We start from the raw sequence: 21,205 nt of genomic DNA, 5'->3' as shown, positions 1-21,205 counted from the left end.
TTCTACCCTTCTTATATTCTGAAGACACAGTATTGAGAAAGCAACAGAACCAAGGCCTAAGAGTCAGGAATATCTGCCTCAGAACTCTGGAGGCAGGATATTCCTACTCCAATCACAAGTGGACACACAAAAGAGCAACTCTGCACCTCTGGGCAAGAAGCCATAAAGTGGCCTGCCTGCCTGTGTCTAGCGCACAGGTGACACAGAGAGAACACCACATCGCGTTCCATCTCTCTCAGGATGGGCACGTGTCATTGTTGTGATCTGAGCTTTGCAAACAAAGGACAAGGACACATCAATACAAGCTGAGGCACTACCTTGGAATCGTATCTCTAGAAAATCCTTAAAAATAATCTCCACCAGCAGTTCTTAAACGTTCTTGTCTCAGACCACTTTTGTATTTTTAAAAATCATTGAGAACACCAAAAAGTGTTTCTTAATGTGGGTTATATCTATTAGTATCCACATTAGATGTTAAAACTGAGAAATACAAAACATAGGTAAAACACATTTATTAAATAAAGTCTATTACATGTTAATTAACAAGTATTTTTTATGAAAAATAACTACATTTTCTAAAACTAGAAAAAAATAGTGAGGAGCTGTGTTTTACATTATTTGTAATGTAATGGCTGTGTTTTACATTATTTCAAATCTCTTTGACGTCTGGCCTAAGATAAGACAGGAGAGTTGGATTCTCTTTAACTGCATATACATTCAATCTGTTGTCCTAAGCTATTTTGGTTGAAGTATAACAAGTGCCTAACGGTTGGAAAGGGACAAGTATCTTAATAGTCTTTTCAGACAGTTATGAATATTCTTTGATATTGTACCAAAATTTGACAAGTGGGATATTCTCAAAGGTTAGGTGCAACGTAGAGTCTAAAACCGTATCAATGCCCCTTTCATATTCTTTTACAGTGAAGTCCTTTGGTCTGTCTTGCCCTTTGAATGAATCTTTTACTCATGCATGCCACTGCAGCTCATGCATTAGTCATTTGGAAAATACTGGTTCCCTGAGTTAATATTTTAAAAAAATCACTTTTATTAATATCACTACCAATCTTATTAGAGAAGTCTTTATGGATTGAGATGCTATCAAGCTCTCGCTGGTGGACACAAGTCTTCCAAAAATCTACCTTTGCACGAGAACTTCAGCTTTATCATTGACAACAAACATTGTCATTTTTTTTTTCTTGAAACAACTTGACAAAGTCACTTTTGCATTTTCAAAAAAATGATTCCCAAACACGTAAGTTGGAATAACCACAGTCGGTTAGTCATTCTTCCAAGTAAAAATGAGATCTGTGGGAGAAGAAAGCAGGTAGTTCAGCTTCCAACAGAAAGCACTACGTGCACATGATCTTCCTGGGGACACTATTGTACACTGTTAAGCTGCACAGGTTCTTTATGCCTACTTCCTACTTCATCACACAAGACATTTTTAAGTGTGTACCCAAGAAGAGAGATTTAATAAAATTAACATTCCTCAGTGCTCCATCAAGAACATTTTTAACTGAAACTGGCAACTTTTCTTCCTGTAAGCATGTGGCAGTGAAGAACCCAATTACTAGTACAGTTTGGGGCCACTGCCTGCAACTTTGCCCACTATTACTCCTGGACTATGAGTACAATTTCAACGCAGTCAGAGGAGCAAATGACATCTTAGTATAGGATGAAAACAGTTTTGACCTCGCAGACCTCCTGAAAGGATCTCCATGGGTCCGCAGACTATACTTTGAGAACTGCTGATCTAGAAAATACCTCAGTCCCAAAGTGACTCAAGTCAGTTTTGCTCACAGCCTACCAGTCACCTGGCCCCATCCAACCACAAGAGGGGGCATGGCTGAGAAGGAACGAGTGCCTGGGGGTAGAGAGGTGGCAATATTTGGTGAACCAAGTTAATTACTATAGTAATAGCTAACATTTATTGAGCATTTACTATGTGCCAGGCACTGCTCAAAGAACATGTATTACTTTTTTTTATGCACACAATACCCTTGTGACTTAGGTTATATGAACTCCATTCTTTGGATCAGGAAAGCAAGGCACAGTAAGTTGGTCAAGGTCATACCAGTGGTGCTGAGAAGGTAGATGGATTCCAGAGCCCATCCTTTTAACTTCTAAGGCAAAATACCCATAACTATTCCCTAGTCTAGAAGAAAATGAGAAAAATAATAACTTTTTCATAAAGATACATTTAAAGGTCTGTCCTTTATTACAAGGCATCCTTTCTCCTTTAAAATATTAAAACTTCCTTTATGAATTGAGGGTGGTAAGTAGCAGGTGTCCTTTACATTTCCTTACTAGACAAAGTAAAAAATTGGCAACTTTAAGTCAGTTCCCCTTCCTAATTATTTTTGCTAATTTTAATTGACCAAAAATACAACAATTTATAACCATTAGTTTTGGAGGTTTTTGTTTGTTGGCTGGTTTTAGCACTATATATTGATTCAGCCAAATTTTGATCACTATGTGCTAGGTGATGTTCTAAGCTCTATTCATCAAGCAATACACAAGTTTCACGGATATTATTTCATTAAATTCCATGCCATCCTGCTTCCTTATAAAGGAAATGCATTTTCTTCACTCTAAAACTAACTGAAGCAGGAAAATCCGGAGCATGGCAAGCCCCTAAAAGGCAGCTAAAGCATTCGTAGCAACAGGTACCAGTTATTCTCTACAGAAGTTACCAGACAGCAAACACAAGCCCGTCAAGAAGTTTCTTGCTAAACTTAATCATCACACTTCTCTCTGTTAGGATCTTTTACAAGATGTAGTTTTTCTCTCAGGTTAAAGACCAAAAGAGCAACAAGCTGATTTCACCAGCTGGGCCCTGGAACTTGGCCATGGATGATTTCCTACAAAGGACTCCGAACACAAGTAGGGTTTATTGGCCAAGGGCCCAGGCCTTCAAGCCAAACAGCAGTTTAGTTAAAAGGGACATAGGGCTTAGACACAGGCAATCTGTTCTGAGCTCCAACACATTTATTAGTTTCCCTTGGAAATTCTGGATGTGCAGGAGAAATACACATTGTGAACAGGTGCTAAAAACAGAATTTTAATAAAAATTAAGCCTTGAGACATAAAAGATGTTTCAAAAAATGTTGAATACTGAGAATACACCTGTTGTTTTAATAAGATACCTTAACAATTTTGTGCTTACAGCAGAAGGAAAAGAGGAAGGGAGGGAAGGACAGATAAATGGAGGGAAGAAAGAAGAAAAAGGTAAGTAATATAAAATCCTCAAAATACCTTGGAGGCACATAATAGGGTATTCAAATTACAAGTCCGTTATACCAAATGACTACATCTGGGCTGTCCCTTCCCTCTGGGAAGGTTAATAATAATAACTCTCATCACTGACCAAATAAGTACCAACTCTGGAAATGATCAAGACAGTGTCAATGTGCTCTGTCGCCACAGGGATGAGAGGTTCTCCTCTCGTTTTTAAACACCAGATTCTATTTGGAAACAGCAACCGAAAGAAAAAAAGCTGGCAATACTAGAATACTTCTGGAAAAAATTGTTTATGAACATAAAAGCCATTTTAGAAAGACTCAGAAACTCATTAGGTCACACACACAAAAAATGATTTCTAAACTTCACTTCAGCTACTTATTGTAACAGTTTGAGGCACGCATTCGGATTCAATGTTTATAAATCTGGGTCCTTATTTGAAGCAGCCATTCAAGCTCATTGTCATTTAACAGGGAAATGAAAGAAAACATTCTTTATAACCTTTCTATCAATAACCCTATGAAAAGCTTTCCATACTGTGTTGTCAATGAGTGTCTGCAAACATCTCTATTTCATAATTAGAAGGCTGTTTTCAGAGGGTTTAGTTACTAGTTGCAACATACAAGGTAGGGAATGCGGTTGGTCACCAGGACATTCGATTAATCCTCGCTGATGGGTGGAACAGCAGATCCTCAGAGTAGTGGAGCAGTGGAGAGGGAACCACCAAGGACCCGTAGTGACAGTCAACAAGATGCAAAGGAAAAGAGCAAGGGCTACAATTCACTAGTAAGAGAAGGCAACAGAGAAAAAGGCCTTCCTCAAAAAGTTAAAAATAGAACTACCCTATGACCCAGCAATAGCAGTACTAGGAATTTACCCAAGGGATACAGGAGTGCTGATGCATTGGGGCACATGTACCCCAATGTTTATAGCAGCGCTTTCAACAATACCCAAATTATGGAAACAGCCTAAATGTCCATCAACTGATGAATGGATAAAGATGTGGTTTATACATACAATGGAATACTCCTTGGCAATGAGAAAGAATGAAATTACGCCATATGCAGCAACGTGGGTAGAACGGGAAGGTATTATGCTGAGTGAAATAAGTCAGTCAGAGAAGGGCAGATAATCATATGTTTTCACTCATATGTGGATCTTGAGAAACCTGCCAGAAGTCCATGGGGGGAGGGAAGGGGAAAAAAGAGTCACAAACAGAGAAGGAGGGAGGCAAACCACAAGAGACTCTTAAATACAGAGAACAAACTGAGGGTGGATGGGGGAGAGGTGATGGGCATTGAGAGAGGTGGGGGGAGGGTGATGGGCACTGAGGACGGCACTTGTTGGGATGAGCACTGGGTGTTGTATGTAAGCCAATTTGACAATAAATTATATGAAAGAAGGAAGGAAGGAAGGAAGGAAGGAAGGAAGGAAGGAAGGAAGGAAGGAAGGAAGGAAAGAAAGAAAGAAAGAAAGAAAGAAAGAAAGAAAGAAAGAAAGAAAGAAAAGAGGCCTTCCTCATTAAAATCTGTGCTGAGTAATACACAGGTCTGGCAGTGGCTAAATTCCCATTTTGTTCAAGAAGAAGAATAAACCAACTGCACCAGGAACGTACAAAGGTACTCTGGCCAGCTGAAGAAGGGAGAGGTACCAGATGTCTAAGACAAGCTACTGGTGTTGACTAAGAAAAAATGTACACTTAACTGCTAAACGTTGGCAACATGTGTAAGGTTGAGATCAATTCCATGAACCTCATTGTAAAATTGCCCTTTTTATACATAGGTGGTTTCTACACTGATGCAAGGTATACTAAATCCATACAAAATGATACACTTCAACCACTGAAAATCAACCACTTATGATATTAGAAATGGTCATTTGACTTAAAACAACGAAGACTCTATGAGTCCTCTTAACTCACTGAAAACATACATTAAATGAATGTTGAGAAAGTTCAAGCAAATGGAAGAAGTTTGGTGACCGTTGGTACAGCAATGACTCACTAGCAATGTCTTGGCTCCTGGGAGCCAAGTACAGTTATAGTCTTGATTTTACTAATCTCTTTGACTCTAGATGACACACGTAATTCTCATTAAGCAAAGAGAAACCAATAAAATGGCAAAGAGCTGCAAAAGGCTCACTACTTCTAATTCAGGAACATGGCAAGGCAAGATAATACAAGAATTGCATATGTGTTTAATCTAAGAGTGAATCACAGAACTTTGCTGGGTAAACTTGGGCTCTAATTCATTCCCACATAGCACAACCTTGAAAAATTTACATAAACTCACTGTATATCAATTTGCCCAGCTACAAAATGGGAAAATATTCAAACTTCTTTTTTTTATGTACTAGCTTTTTCTGTAACTAATCTGGAAAAAAATGCTCCTCAAAAGAAAATAAAACACATGTTTTTCAGCATGAAAAAGAAAGGAAATTCTGACGCATGCTACAACATGGATGATCCTGAGGGCGTTATGCTAAGTGAAATAAGTCAGTCACAAAATGACAAATATGGTATGATTCCACTTCTATGAGCACCTAGAGTAGTCAAATTCATAGTGAGAGTAGAATGGTGGTTGCCAGGAGCTGGGGGGAGGGGACAATGAGGAATTACTATCTCATGGGTACAGAGTTTCAGTTATGCAAGACAAAAAGAGTTCTGGAAACTGGTTGCACAACAATGTAGATGTGTATAATACTGCTGAATTGTACACTTAAAATGGTTAAGATGGTAAACTTTTATGTTTTGATTTTTATCACAATTAAAGGTTTAAAAAAATAAATAAGTAAAATGCACAATAAGCCTAGCATAATGCCTAGCACATAGACAGTCTTCAAGTACTATATACCTGAATGAAGAAGACCCCTCATGTAAGACAGACAAAATTTAACCTAACTGGCATACCATCACTGAAGGATCTTTAAACATTTCCAGAAACTGACCAGAGTGATGCCATGAGTAAGGAACCACAAATTTTTGTTGCCAATGAGTTCTCTGCTTTCCTAAGCCCTAGTCCTTACAGGGACCATCCACCTCTTGTGAGATTCAAAGAACTCACATCACATTAAGGCTGTGTACCTACACAGGTAAGGAAAGACAGCTTTTTGCCAGCCAAGAAAGCCTCTGCTGTAGGAAAGTGGGAGGCATGCACCTGGGGAAAGGGGATGCAAGTACTAGAGCCAAAGACTCTTCAATGTTCTTCTGTAGCCACTTGGATACCACTCTGCAATTTAGCAGATGACTGATCGAACCAAGGAATTTACAGTATTACAAGTACTGTGCTCCTTGACAATGCATAGTTCTGTTTGCAAAAGAGTTGGGAAGATATCCATTGGTAAATCAGAAGACATTCTGATGAGTCCATTTATTCATTCACCCTACACTTACTGATCCCCATCATAAGCAGGTGCATTGACAGCCATGATATAAAGATGAACATATCTTGCTCTTCTATTCTCCAAGTCTAGGGAAGGTAGGCTCCTACACAGTTAAAACAATTAACTATGTACACATTGGGCAACTAAACACAGAGGATGGAGTGATAAAAAACCTTGGGGTAATTGAATTAGCCTTCAAAAAAGATATTATTTTTGGACTAGGTCAGGTTTGGGAGGAGGGAAATAGGGTATATACTAGCCAAGGCAAGGTCTTCTTTAAAAAAAAAAAAGGTGCATGAAAAAAATTATGTCTGAACAATGATGAAAAGACATTCATAGATAGGACATATGTGTGTTTCAGAAGGGGGAGAAGAGGGACGGGTAGTAACACTGGAGAGGTGGGTTTGAATCATGTTGATAACCTGCATATTGCTCCAAGTAGTCTGGCTTTGTCTTGAAAGGTTTTAGAAACACAACTCTTAGGTGGCAGGTAGACAAGAATGACTACTTAGATAGGAGGACCATTTAAAAGGCTACTGCAATAGATTAAGCAAAAGTAGAGACAACTCAAACTAAATGTGTCAGTGACGTTAAGGGTTCAGGTATGCGGCAAAACAAAGAGGAGAGCCAAGGAAAACCATTAGCTTATAGAACTGTCGGTTATAAGCATTACTGGAAGAACAAGGCTAGGGGATGATCATGTCTTCAGCTGGAAATACGTTGCACGTAAAGTTCAGTTTCCTCATTTATAAAATAAGGTACTAATAAATGATCCAACTGAATCTTGGAGTTGATGGGAAGATTAAATAATAAACAAAAAGGACATAATACTATTATTTATGCCTAGATTTGCAGAAGTATGGACCTGGAGAGAACCCAGGGCTGAAGAGAGACATCTTGGAGTTACAGGTACATAAGTTATGGCTAGTAGTGCTGAAGGTTATAAGCTTGATCATACCAGGAAATGATGCCCTATAATCCAGGACTAGACCCTGACGCATGCAAATATGTGGCACGTGAGGCCCTGGGCTGGACGCCAGCAAAGACGATTTTGAAGGCATGATCCAAATATGGGAATCTGGAGAAAATGGTATGATGGAAAAATTATAAGCGGTAAATAGCCAGAAGTGCCTATTCTTTCCAGAAGCTGGTAGGATGAGAGCTGGAATGGGTAGGTTTAACATTTAAAAGGTCAAGAGCATGCACCCTCAGCAAAAGCTACTCCAGGGGAAGGGAGAGATGGAGGCTAATCATAGTTCATTTAGGAATGTTGTATTTTCATGACGTGTTCTGATGTTAGATAACTTTAATTCAGGAAAAATTCATTCGTGTGGCTGGAGCACTGAGAATTTACTCTCTCCCGGGGGCTACAAATACAATTTTTCTTCTTTATTTAATTTGAAGAATAGAGGGCCTTGTGAATCAGACTGAGAAAAAAAATTACTGCTGTCAGGATTCATTGATATATTTTTTCACAGAGAAAAGAACACTACATTTGGAGGAAAGAGGGAAGAGACAATGCAAATAAAATACAAAACACCAGAAGTGAAAATAAGAAACTTTCTGGAATAATGCAGGGCTGGTGCTGCCAGAGAATAGACATGAGTGCCTTTGAGACGCTACTCCCATCTGCCAAGGGCCATTAAGGACACATATCTGCAAGCAATTTACAACATTACCACTCTTACCTTTCTTTTGATATCAGTGAACTGGGAAAACATTAAAGACCAATAATACGACAGCTCCAGGATATAATAGTAGTGAAGGTCAGTTGTGAGTGGCTGGGGATTAAAGAAAAAAAAAAAAGAAAGATTAATAGTTAATAGGAAACCAAATTGTGTCCCAAACATCTCAAGTTCAGTGCTGAAAAGTGACATGGTCTTATGCCTCCACAGATTCCAGCCCCATTCTCTCTATGGGTAAGAGGGCTTTGAAGCATGTCTCTAATACACAGCTTAATGGCATTAAGTTTGTTTCATCTCCAACCAAAAAAGTGTCAATGAGTATGAACATTTGGTACCCAATTCACGATTTACTTTAACAACAGCATTTATGGTTCCTTGATAGAAGGATCTGTAAGATTTCTTAGGCAACCTGAAAAAAAAAAGCCTTTTAATACATACAGAAAAAGAATAACCCTGGAAATTACCATGAGATTCCATAGTATAGGGGCAAGGGAGGTAGGTGATAGAATGGGTGCTAGATGGGGTGATAGATGGGTCATGAAGGCAGAGTTTCGAGTTCTGTATTAATCAGAGCTTTCTTGTTATTAAGGAATGTTCTGTACATTGCAAATATCAGAAAAGATAATTCAAAAATATTTATTAAAAGGCAGAGGGACAAGGAAGCTGCCAAGAAATACCAGGCTAGGCCCTCAGCCAGGAAACCTGAGATCAAGTCTCAGCTCCATAGCTCAGTGGGCCTTAGCATACCTATTGTAAAATGGGGGGTGATACCTGTTCTATCTGCTTCAGAGGTCCAAGAATGGGGAGAGGCTCAGAGAGCCAGTAGAAGTCAAGAACATTTATTTTGTTTACTAAGCTATAATGAAATGTCTTACTTTACCAGAATGAATGAGAGACCTTTGAAATGCATTCTATCCGTGCCGCCCACAATGTAATAGTATATATGGTAACTACAATTGAAACTTTAATGCTCTGGGAACCAATAGCAGCGTAACAAAGTACTTTCATGAGAAGCTGGCACTCTCTTAACTACCAACCCTACCAGCTTTATGCACTGGCATCGAAGAAAACAGTTGTCCCTCCCACTGATCTCTGGCAACAAAACACATGAGGGGACAGGATATTATCCCACCAGCAATCCCAAGCTCTGAGTAACAATGACCATCAGTGTGTTTATCAAACTCAGCACCATACTGGAGAGAATATATTTTCCTGAATTGTCCTTTTAAAATTTGCAGGCATTAGCAATAAGGGATGGGTATTCAGGTCAGACATATGGCAGCAATGAAGTCTAGAAAATAGGGCACTGGCTTCAGGACCCTGGGAGCCAAGGTTAAATTTCAGTTTTAATGAGCTTCCCTGCACCACCACCTGGGAAAAACCATGGCGGGCTAGGAAGACAGGTGAGAGTACATCTAGAAACCACAGAGCTCCTAAGAGAGCATCATATTACAAAACTACCATATTCATGGAGTGCTCTGCAGTTGACAAAACTACCCACATGTTAATTTCTCTGACTCTCATAAAAACCCTATAAAATTAGTACCATCATTTTCTAGATAGTATAGCTGACAGGAAATTGCTGTCAAGTTAGTTCAGGTTGAAAGGCTAATCACAGGTCTTATAGCTAGTGAGGCCCTGTGACTGCTATTCTAGGGCTTCTCATTCCCAACTTGTGCTATTTACGACAAACTATCTAGTCCCAACTAAAGATCACTTTCCATTATTTTGGACTTAAAATATATGCATTATATAAGAACCATCATATATGAAATAAATTACATATATATTCATACACAAGGAACAGTGTGCCTTTAATAAAATTGCAGCAGACCACTACTCTTTCATATAAACATTTGTTCAATTATTTACTTAATATACATGCTAAAAACATAATAAATATGCTTCATGAGCACTATCTTTAAAAAAGTGCTCTTACGACTTGAGACTGACTTTGAACTGTAATCTCTGTAATTATTCAGCACAGCTACCCACAATGCACTTTAATTACACGCATAATAATTACATGCTGTTTAATTTTTTTCCCCACATATATAAAAAGAAAAGTAGCTGATTTTTTATGAGAATATGGAGTTTATCAAAGATGACCATTATTCCTTCAAGAAATCATGAACTGTTCCTAGATTTTGGGGGCTATTACCAAATTATTCATTGATAAGCAATGACGTCTTACTAGCAGAAGACAATATTGATCTGAAACTCCAAATACACAGTATCTTTCCTTCTATACTGATGATGTTTCTTATTTTTACTTCTTATTTTATTGTTTTTTAAAGATTTATTTTATTTTAAAGTTATCTCTATACCCAATGTGGGAATCAAATTTATAACCCCAAGGTTAAGAGTCACATGCTCCACGTACTGAGTCAGGCAGACACTTCAATGTTTCTGATTTTTAAACATATCTATCTACCAGACCCTCAAATTTTCATGTTAAATCTATAGTTTTGTCTGTGAAACACCCTGCAATTACATTTTGGCCCACTGCCCCAACAACTAATTATCTCAGAAAAAAGCAATTCCTTAGCTCCAGCCATAAATGTGAAAGCTATTTCAGACTATGTTATAGTTATAAAGAGGAGTGGGAATTACATTTCATGTGACATTTGTCCTAATGTTGTTCATATGACAGAATTTTCCTCATAAATGTAGTGCATTAGAGCAGCTGCCACATGAACATTCAAGTTAAGGTTTCTAGAAGGCTTTGAATACTTTTATAAATAGAATTCTAGATGTATATGGATTTTTCCACTCAGTATACCAATACAGGACACAACCAGAGGTGTAATGACAATATCCCAAGTATTGAAGGTAGTAAAATAGCAGTGGAGCCTGAGAATTACAACTGTGGACAGTAAGTTTTGATGTTGACTTCAGTCTCCATCAGAAAGCCCTAGAATGCTCAGCTTTCTCTAACCATGTCATATTGCTTGCTTACATGCTTTTCTAATATGGATGTACGCCATAAAAGAGATGGAGATGCAAACTCAAATTCCATTTCAATGTGTCCCTAGCATGAACTAGCCCAAGAAGTTTCCAACACTGGTCCCTAGCTCCTGTTGCAACACTGCGTGTAACAGGGACGATTGCAGAGCATGCTTGCTTCCCATTAACTTTATGCACACCAAAAAGACCAAATGCCTCTAAGAAGACAGCCCAAAGAACCAAAGTCAAAAATCCAAGTTGCTTATCCGAATGTATGTCACTTTATCATCAAAATATCTAGTTGTATTTGATTCTCTTATAGAACATATTCCAATTAAACTAGAAAAGACCCAGCTCTATGATATTCAAATAGTAACTGATCTGAGGACCACAACACATGCTAATCTTATTGAATTCATGGACAGAGGCAAAGGTATGTAGGGAGCAGAGATCTGAAATGCTCCCTTTCTGGGGTATAATTTTAATCTCAGTTTTGGCGATGGTTTTAAGTTTAGTGTAATGATACAAGCCAATTTTTCTATGCTCAAGGAAATGGTGTTTGATTTACATATTTAGAGTCTGCTCTTAAGCCGCAAAGGGGCCTGAACTCTGCTTGTCTGCTGCAGCCCCACACTTTGCCCACTTGCTGTCCAGATGGACCCTTGCTGGTGTCAGGTCTTCAGGCCCTCCACAGTAATTAGAAGATCAGCTGTTAGAAGCAAGAATCACCCAACTATTGAATCGACTGTATCTCACTCTCCAGCAAATGCACCTTCCAGCTTATTCCATTTGCTAAAGCAACTGAGCTCTGATTCTGAACTTCACTGAGAAAACAAACTGCTTCCCTTAACTAGGCTAAGTCTGGCATCAAGCAGCAGGGGCAAGGGCAAGGGGCTAAAAAGTAAAGTGGCTGCCCAGCCTGCTGGGGCCTAAAACCATGAACCTGACCTAAGGGAGATACTCTGTGTGTGTGAAGACCCAGTCGGTAATGTCTCCTTACCTGATAGGGGTAGTTGTACCAACAGTGCCTTGTATTCCACAACCAGGGGCTCTGAAAAAAATGACAAACACATTTCACATGTTTTGGAAATGAAGCAAGATTGCCCCCAGTATTTTGGGATTTCAATAATCGACCTGTATGAGAACTGAAGGACTTAACTAGAATTAGGACTTTTAAAAAAAATAAATGAATTACGTTCTTTTTTCTTTTAAAAAAATTTTTAATGTTTATTTATTTATTTTGAGAAAGAGAGAGAGGGAGAGAGAGAGAGAGAGGGAGAGCGTGTGCAAGTGGGGAAAGGGCAGAGAGAGAAGGAGAGGGAACTGCAACCGTGAGATCATGACCTGAGCCAAAATCAGGAGTCAGATGTTAAACTGACTGAGCCACCTAAGTACCCCTAGGATTAGGATATTAAAGCAGTTAATATTCCATTATACAGTCTCTCTGGGTAATCTTCTAAACTCAACTGGTAGTATTTCTGGGATGGAATCCCCACTGGTGCTTTTTGTATTTTGGTTACATAGCCACCTTCCTACTATGCAACCAGCCTCCACAGCAGAGCCCTTTAGAAGTCTCACCCAGACCAGATGCAAATCATCAATCTCACTCTTATCAATAAACAATGCTGACAGTTGGTGCAAACTACCCTGAAACTCCTCCAACCAATGTTACAAAGCAACATTATCAATCAATCGTTTCATGCTTTGATGACCAGTGGTTAAGTAACCGGCAGGGATACTTATTTCAGCAGAACAGCTCAGACTAATTCCAGGCCTGAGGGAATTAACCCTCACAACACACTCCACCTCCCAGTTCATGGTCAAGGTCTTTTAAAGACAAAACAATCATTCTTAATTTGACAGCAATCACTTGGTTTACAACACTGTAAAATCAAAGAGAACATGTAAGTGTACACATATTCCAAACATTTATAGTAAGCAGGGAGAGACTGGTATAGATTTACACAGGATGCTGAACAATCCGATAATACCAGCACAAACTTTCTCATATTTTTTGTATTAACTTTATAATTCTTTTGCATCCTTAACCCAAGCAATCAGCAATCGGCATACATCTACATACATTTAATATACATCTGTATGTTTCTTTTTTTTAATTTATTTTTTAATGTTTATTTATTTTTGAGACAGAAAGAGACAGAACATGAATGGGGGAGGGTCAGAGAGAGAGGGAGACAGAATCTGAAGCAGGCTCCAGGCTCTGAGCTGTCAGCCCAGAGCCTGACGCGGGGCTCGAACTCACGGACCGTGAGATCATGACCTGAGCTGAAGTCGGACACTTAACCGACTGAGCCACCGAGGCACCCCTACATCTGTATGTTTCTTAAGAAACACAATCTATCCTTAACTCAATCCATGTTTATGCATCTCAAAATGATAATACTGTCATTGAAAGATTAATGTGAGATATATTTGTACTGACCTGACCTCTTTCCTTACCTTGTCCCAGATCCTATAAGATTAAAAGTTGCTGCTGTCTACAGTAGGATGATGTACTTGTCTCCCTGAAAGCCATAGATACTGTCACCCTATCATCATCCTCATCAGCCCTGCATGAATGAAGATGATGATGATGATGATGAAGACAGCAGCTAATACTTGTTCAGTCATCCCTACATCCATACATTTATTTTTTTAGGGTTTTTCCTCTGTGGTCTGTTATCTATTTAACAAATTAAAAAGTTATTTAGCTCGAGACTGTCCCATTATACTTGTTTCAAAGAGCTTTTTATTTATTTATTTTCAATATATTTTTTAACGTTAATTTTGAGAGACAGAGGGAGCATGCGTGGGAGAGGGGCAGAGAGAGGAAGAGAGAGAATCCTAAGCAGGCTCCGCACTGTCAGCACAGAACCCAACATAGGCCTCAATCCCATGAACCACGAGATCATAACCTGAGCTAAAATCGAGTTGGATGCTTCACTGACTGAACCACCCAGGGGTCCCCATCCCATACACTTTTCAAGGTTCTCACATATGAACTAATTTTGTTCTTACAGTAGCTAGTAGTATTTGTTTCATTTTATACATAGGTACAGTGAGGCCCTGAGTCTGTAAATAACTGCCCAGATTAAATAGCTAGGCAGTCCCAGAGCTGGAAATCAAACTCAGACTCTCTGGTCTTAGACTCAAATGTGACTACTGTGCACCCTGCCTCTGAGTCTAATAAAAAACCTGAACCAGGCCTTTATTTAGGGAGCCAGACTGAAGTGAAAAGCCATTCTATGCACTAAACCATTCTCCTTTCATTAAAGCACTACTAATTTGCCTTCCTTTCACCTGCTCTTGCCATTGACTACCTGTTCAGTGCTGTATACATCATGTAACCTCACTGCATGTAACTTCCTGGTGTCTGAGTTGTATGCCTGTCCGTCTCCTCCATTTTCTCTCTTCTATAACCTTGATGTTTATTACTGACCTACCTCACAGAGTGCTTGTGAAGATCAAATGAGACAGCATGTATAAAAATATTTTAGAAGCTTCAGAAGTTTCATATGTGGTTGTCATATGGTTATATAAATAATACATGTCCATCGAGGAAGATACAGAAAATACAGAAAGTAATGAAAAATAATGTGTATTTTCAGTACTATTATCATTTCATGTACATCCCACTTTTGGTCTTTTTTCTATATTTCTGTTATTTCTATATAAATATAGATTTATTTTTAATAAATTAAACACACGTACACACATAATTTTTAAATGGGCATAACATACCAAGATCTATTTTAAAGTATAGTACAAATGTTGGTTATTATCCTTTTTTCTGATAAAGCTGTATATTATCTCAATAATGAGTTGAAAGTCCCTGAGGGAAAGGTATGTTTATCCCCCCAGCACCTGGACCCAAAGCTGACAGTGCAACGTTCATTTACTAAATGCTAATGAAAGGAATACAGAATTAAACACAAGGCCTATGACAAATCTTGTAGCATTTTTCTGAATGTATCAGTCCCAAGGCAACAGGGCATGCGCGTGCTTGCCTCTAAAGATGCAGTGGGAATCTCATCCAACGTGGCCACTCCTTCCAGTCACAGGCAGGAGAACAAAGTGTCCTAGAAACAGCCATTTTTTAGAGCTTCCCCTCATCTGTGAGTTTCTTGACTTGTCTGGTTTTTTCCTAACATGCAGACTTCTCCCTGTGTGCATCGGATGTATACCAATTAGACCTGTTTCCATTATGTGCCAAAACTTGACTGACCTGCAGATACACTGGATGAGTCTTTGTCTCTCAGTGGGCCTTCACCCAGGTGAAACAGGAGCAATAGGCCTGCATACTATGAATCCGATGAAACTACCAGGGCCCTAACTCAGCCTGCAAGCTTATTTTCCAAGCATTTTAACTGTTTTATTTTTTTAATTTTGTTAATGTTTATTTATTTTTGAGAGAGAGAGAGACAGAGTGCAAGCTGGGGAGGGGCAGAGAGAGAGGGAGACACAGAATCCAAAGCAGGCTCCAGGCTCTGAGCTGTCAGCACAAAGCCCTACGTGGGGCTCGAACTCATGAACCATGAGATCATAACCTGAGCTGAAGCTGGACGTTTACCAGACTGAGCCACCCCCCCAGGCGTCCCCCAAGCATTTTAATAATAAGTTCTTTCACATTGATGCATGTTCACCTATACCTCTCCCTTTGACAACACTAGATACGAGTATCGTCTTCTGTATGCATACCACATTTTTCTAGGATCTCAGATTTTATGGGCCTCCCCAACGCTATGGGGCTGGTAAAACAAACACATATGTCATCTTTCTCAATTACAAATTAGAAAACTAAAGTCCATGAGCAGGCGATTTTCCCAATTTTTTATAGTTCAACACTAGTGTATGAATCTGAATTAGCTGCTTATAATTTAATATATTAGGTGTAATTCCTTCTATGTGAATTGATACTATGAAGCTATCTTTTCTTTAAAATTCATTTTCTTTTATCAATTTTTCCATTCTCTACATTTCTAGGTGTCTTTTTCAGAATCATTTAAACATTAATTTGATATCAAAATTTGTATATTCCATCACATGAATTAAAGGATAACAACATAATTCAAAACATAAAAAGCTGAAATATTCAGATGTCAGGAACACTGGTAATTTAAAAATAACACACTGAAAACCCTAGGTTTAGAATGGTAGGCCTAGCATCTTCCTAAATAATAAGTTCTGTGCTTAGAACAGTGCATGGCAATTTAAGCACATTTTCCAGAAACAGATAAGCCTTTTTCACATGGCTTCACAATATCAATTTACGTTGTCAAGCCTGGAGAGTCTAAAAACCCAAGGATTTTCCCATCTTGTCATTCCAATACCTTGAGATTCACATTCTTCCATGTCACACACATACACTTAAATAATGTTATGAAACACTTCACAGATTCCAAAGTACTTTATATATATTACCTTATTTAATTCTCACAACAACACTGCAAGTGTCAGAGCAACACAGCCAGAAGGATATCCTAAGAGACAACATGCTGGCATGGAGCTTTTCAAACTATTAATGCAAGTTCTGATTCAGTAGGTCTGGCCTGGGGCTAAGATTCTACATTTTTAACAAGCTTCCAGGCAGTGCAGATGCTAATGGGCCTTGGACCACATTTGAAAGAAGGTGACACCATCTTCCTGGTATTTACCATGTGCAAGGCACCCTGCTTAGCCCTTTGTTTCAATATTCCACAATTAATGTTTGATGAATGAATCAATGGATTATTCCTAATGTTTATAATAACCCTTTGAGGCAGAAATTGCCAGTGAAACAAAATTTAGCTAGAGACATTACTTCTCAACCAACCTCCCTCTTGGATATAACCACATATCTAAGCTCTGGTGGGAGGGATATGACCAGAATTTACATGTGCCACTTCAGGATGGTGCCCCTAAAAGTTCAAGGGAATGTGTTCCTCTCACCCTTTCTCCACTCCTATTGGAGGGAGAACATGAAAATTGGAGCGGTCACCTGGGACCCTGAAATCTGTTTCTGTTGAGGTTGGTGTTAGAGGTCTCCTACCAGCCCCAGTCTGCTTACCTCTGGATCGTATGTGGGAGATGAACAAATTTCTATCATTTTTCTCATATCTAAGCTACTGGGTTGTCTTTAAAAAATATATACACACACATACATACATATACTAGCATAGCCTCTCTTCTCACTAATATATGCATCCAGGCAAGTCTCTTTAATTATTTTATAGACAAATAAGCAAGCTCAAAAAGGTACCATAATTAATTGAAGACTACACAGCTGATGAGTAGAAAAACTTAGATTCAAACCCAGGCCAGCTAGATCCTTCCACTTTACCTTCCTTGCAGTTGGTATCTTGGGTACAAAGAACGGGTAAAGAAAGAGAAACACTAAGGGCATTTGGAATTGATTACCAAAAATGAGTTTTTACATTACAAAACTGAATTTCAGGGTTAGAGAAGACCTTCAAATCCTGCTTAATCAACAAAAGAACCCATATGTAAAGATGGGTAATCGGGCCTCTCATTTTTCAAAAAGAACTCCGTGTTTATCAATCACTGACAAGATTCCTCAGGCATACTTCCTGCCTTTTTTTTAATCCCCAACAGAAATTACGTCAATTTTTTGTTTTGGAATCTGCTATGAACTGAACTGTGTTCCCGACGCCCCCCCCCCCCCCCGCCGCACCCAAATTCATATGTCGAACCCCTAAATATCCAAGGTGACTGTATCTGGAGATAGGGCCTTTAAGAGGTAATTAAGGTTGAATGAGATCATGAGGATAAGAGTATAATCCTATACTGAAAGGAGTGGAGGCCTTATAAGACGAAGTGAGATCTCGCTCTTTCTCCTCCTCTTCTTCTCTCTCTCTCTCTCTCTCCCCACATGCTCAGAAGAAAGGCTATGTGACGATAGCAGTGAGAAGATGGCCACTGGGAAGACAGGCAAGTCAGAAAGAGAGCCCTCACCAGAAAACTAACCCTGCCAGACCTCAATCTGGAACTTCCAGCCTCCAGAAGCATTGGAAACCAATATCTATTATTGAAGTTACCCAATCTGTGGTATTCTGTTATGACAGCCAGAGTTAACACAGCATCTTAAGACAATTTTTAATAAACGTGTTTCATAGCTATTAAACTCCACATCAACTGATTTCAATTTAAGAAGACTTACAAAACATCTGAATAAAACTCAGGTAGACCATAATGTTGTGGATAAGAAATGACTTCTAACACTCTCAGTCTAAACCATACTGTCTGTATAATGGGATTTTTCATTATATTACACACATCTGCTCCCATATACATCACTTGAGACACAACTCTGTGGCAAGTGCATCCATCAATAATAACACAGTGTCCCACGGGAGATGTCTGTGACTCTTCTTTCCCTGAGCAAACCTAACCCCAGCACCAGGATGGAGGTCAGAAGTGCTGTGGGGAGTCATCCTATAGTCTACATTTGCGTTTTGACCATATGTATAAGACTTATATATAACTATGGTTTGTTTGTTTGTTTGTTTTAAAGAGAAAAGTAGAGAAGCCTTTGAAGTGTCAGGAAATATGTTCTTTCATCAGGTCTCTTATCAGCTGTTCTTTAGAAGCTTCATCATGAACAGAATTAACAAAAATAGATCAGATCTGATAATTTTACTTTACCATCTGGAATAAGATAGGTTTGATCTTATTTATTTTTTTAAGTTCCATTTGAGGGGCGCCTGGGGGGCTCAGTCAGTTAAGCATCCGACTTCGGCTCAGGTCATGATCTTGCAGTTTGTGAGTTTGAGCCCCACATCTGGCTCTGTGATGCCAGCTCAGAGCCTGGAGCCTGCTTTGTATTCTGTGTCTCCCTCTCTTTGCCCCTCCCCCGCTCGTGCACACGCGCGCGCGCTCTCTCCCTCTCTCTCTCTCAAAAATAAATAAGCATTAAAAAATTTTTTTAAATTTCCATTTGACATATTCCTTGAAAATAATAGTTTAAAAAAACCCACCAAATCTACTTTTCAGTTTCCATGCTATCTATCATGAGGATGGATGAATCCTCAAAAATCAAGGAGGCTTTGTCTAAGCTCATAGAATAGGCAACCCTAAGAGTGAACCCTAATGTAAACTATGGACTTTGGGTGATTATGATGTGTCTGTGTAGGTTGATCAATTAGAATACATGGACTGCTATGGGAGGAGATCATGGGACAGATTATGCATGTGTGGGGCCAGGGGTAGATGGAAATCTCTGGATCTGCTCCTCAGTCTTATTCTGAACAAAAAACTGCTCTGAAAAATAACTGAAATCTAAAAAAAAAATCAAGACAGGTAGGCTACCTCATATCACTCATGCTTATCATGCTTATCATGTCATTATAAGCCTAAAGGAACACTGGAGTTTGAAGCAAAAGACCAGAGAAAAGAATACCTGGTTAACCAGGCAAGTGTTAAATGGTTAACGTAAATATAAACACACACACACACACACACACACACACACACACACACACACACACACACACAGACTTTCCCCAGGAACCAGTAGGTACCTGTAGCTGAATGAATAGCAGTTTATTTTAATTCAGAACTATTTTGATCTAACAAATGAACGTGAATCACACAAAGTATTAGAGAAATTTTGTTGCTTTATCAAAGATGAGAAACATGTGTGTGGGTCTTCACCCAAAGACAGCATCTTAGAGGCAAAATTTCATCTTTTCACTCTTTCCATCCAAACTCCTAAATGGCTTTCACAAAGTCCAGCTGAGACAACTAACAGTCAAGGAATATAGTCTAAGAGACATGCTGGCCTCTGGATAGTAAGTATGAGATACACAAAGGCTTGATTATGTTTTAAAATGCCAGAAACCTAGGAGCACCTGGGTGGCTCAGCCAGTTAAGCTTCCGACTTCAGCTCAGGTCATGATCTTACGGTTCATGGGTTCAAGTCCCACGTCAGGCTCTGTGCTGACAGCTCAGAGCCTGGAGCCTGCTTCAGATTCTGTCTCCCCCTCTCTCTCTGCCCCTTTCCCACTCATACTCTGTCTCTCACTCTCTCCAAAATAAACATTAAAAAAATTAAAAAATAAAAATAAAATAACAGAATCCTAGGTTTCTAAAGTATACTGAAACTACCCTGAAAACACTTTTAACTGAGTGACACTTAAACCTTATACCTTTGGCATATCCTGAGGATTTGTTGTAAGAAATAAACATGAGAAAAGTGCTTACATGTCTGTAATGAATTTATAGGATAAAGGTTACCACTAATTCACCCTAATTTGAATGTAAAAGTTCCATGACATTGTTCCTTTAAAATTTAGTCCAAGGGGAAAAAATACTTCCTCTCTGTGAACGCTTAGCATGTTTCCTCTTACCAAATGAGAATTACATTATCCAACTGTTATCTTTGGACTTTGATTTGGGGAGGCTGAGATCTAATTCTAAAGCTCAGTCATAGCAACTGTGGTCATCTCTTAACATCTTTGCTTATTTTTCCTTTTATGTGTAGCTTTGATATTAATATCTATATTAATAATGTGATTATAAAATACTATAAATCTTTTTTGAACAATTGTATGATTTAAGTGAATATAAAATCAAATCTATTCAAAATGATAAGCTACAGTTTTAACTTAATACACATTGTAAAATAACTCAGAGTACAAAGAAATATTTCCTACTCTGTGAGTATAAACGCTGATAAATAAATCTGTTTGAAATGAGAAGAATGAAGCCAGAAGTCTCTCAGCCTGAAGGTGCTGCTGGTCAGTGGTGAACAGTCTAGGAAGGGTGCTCCCCAGAATGCAAGATGAACTCTTTCCTCCTTTCCTGGGTCAGTATATATGTGGCTATAAATTTGCAAAGCAGAGTGGTGACCCCTTCATAAAGGCCCCTGGCATCTGCATTAGCTTTGAAAGCTCTTGTGATGTGCAAATGTAATTTGGAATTGACCTCATGTCATTATATAAAGATAGCAGCCTTTT

General features: G+C 38.8%; 1 protein-coding gene across 2 annotated transcripts in view; it reads right to left on the bottom strand.

Moving 5' to 3' along the window:
- The window catches only part of CERS6 (ceramide synthase 6), a 318,171-nt gene that overhangs the window by 67,684 nt on the left and 229,282 nt on the right, over window positions 1-21,205 (bottom strand). For both annotated transcript variants that reach the window (XM_045480091.1, XM_045480090.1), the window contains exons 5-6: window positions 12,253-12,303; window positions 8,310-8,402 (exon numbers count right to left, since the gene is read on the bottom strand). In XM_045480091.1, coding sequence (XP_045336047.1) covers window positions 8,310-8,402; window positions 12,253-12,303 — 144 coding nt within the window. The remainder of the gene's footprint in view (window positions 1-8,309; window positions 8,403-12,252; window positions 12,304-21,205) is intronic.

This window comes from Leopardus geoffroyi, chromosome C1 (assembly GCF_018350155.1).
Source record: "Leopardus geoffroyi isolate Oge1 chromosome C1, O.geoffroyi_Oge1_pat1.0, whole genome shotgun sequence".
NCBI classification, from domain to species: Eukaryota; Metazoa; Chordata; class Mammalia; order Carnivora; family Felidae; genus Leopardus; species Leopardus geoffroyi.
This window is presented reverse-complemented; position numbering and strand designations above follow the sequence as displayed.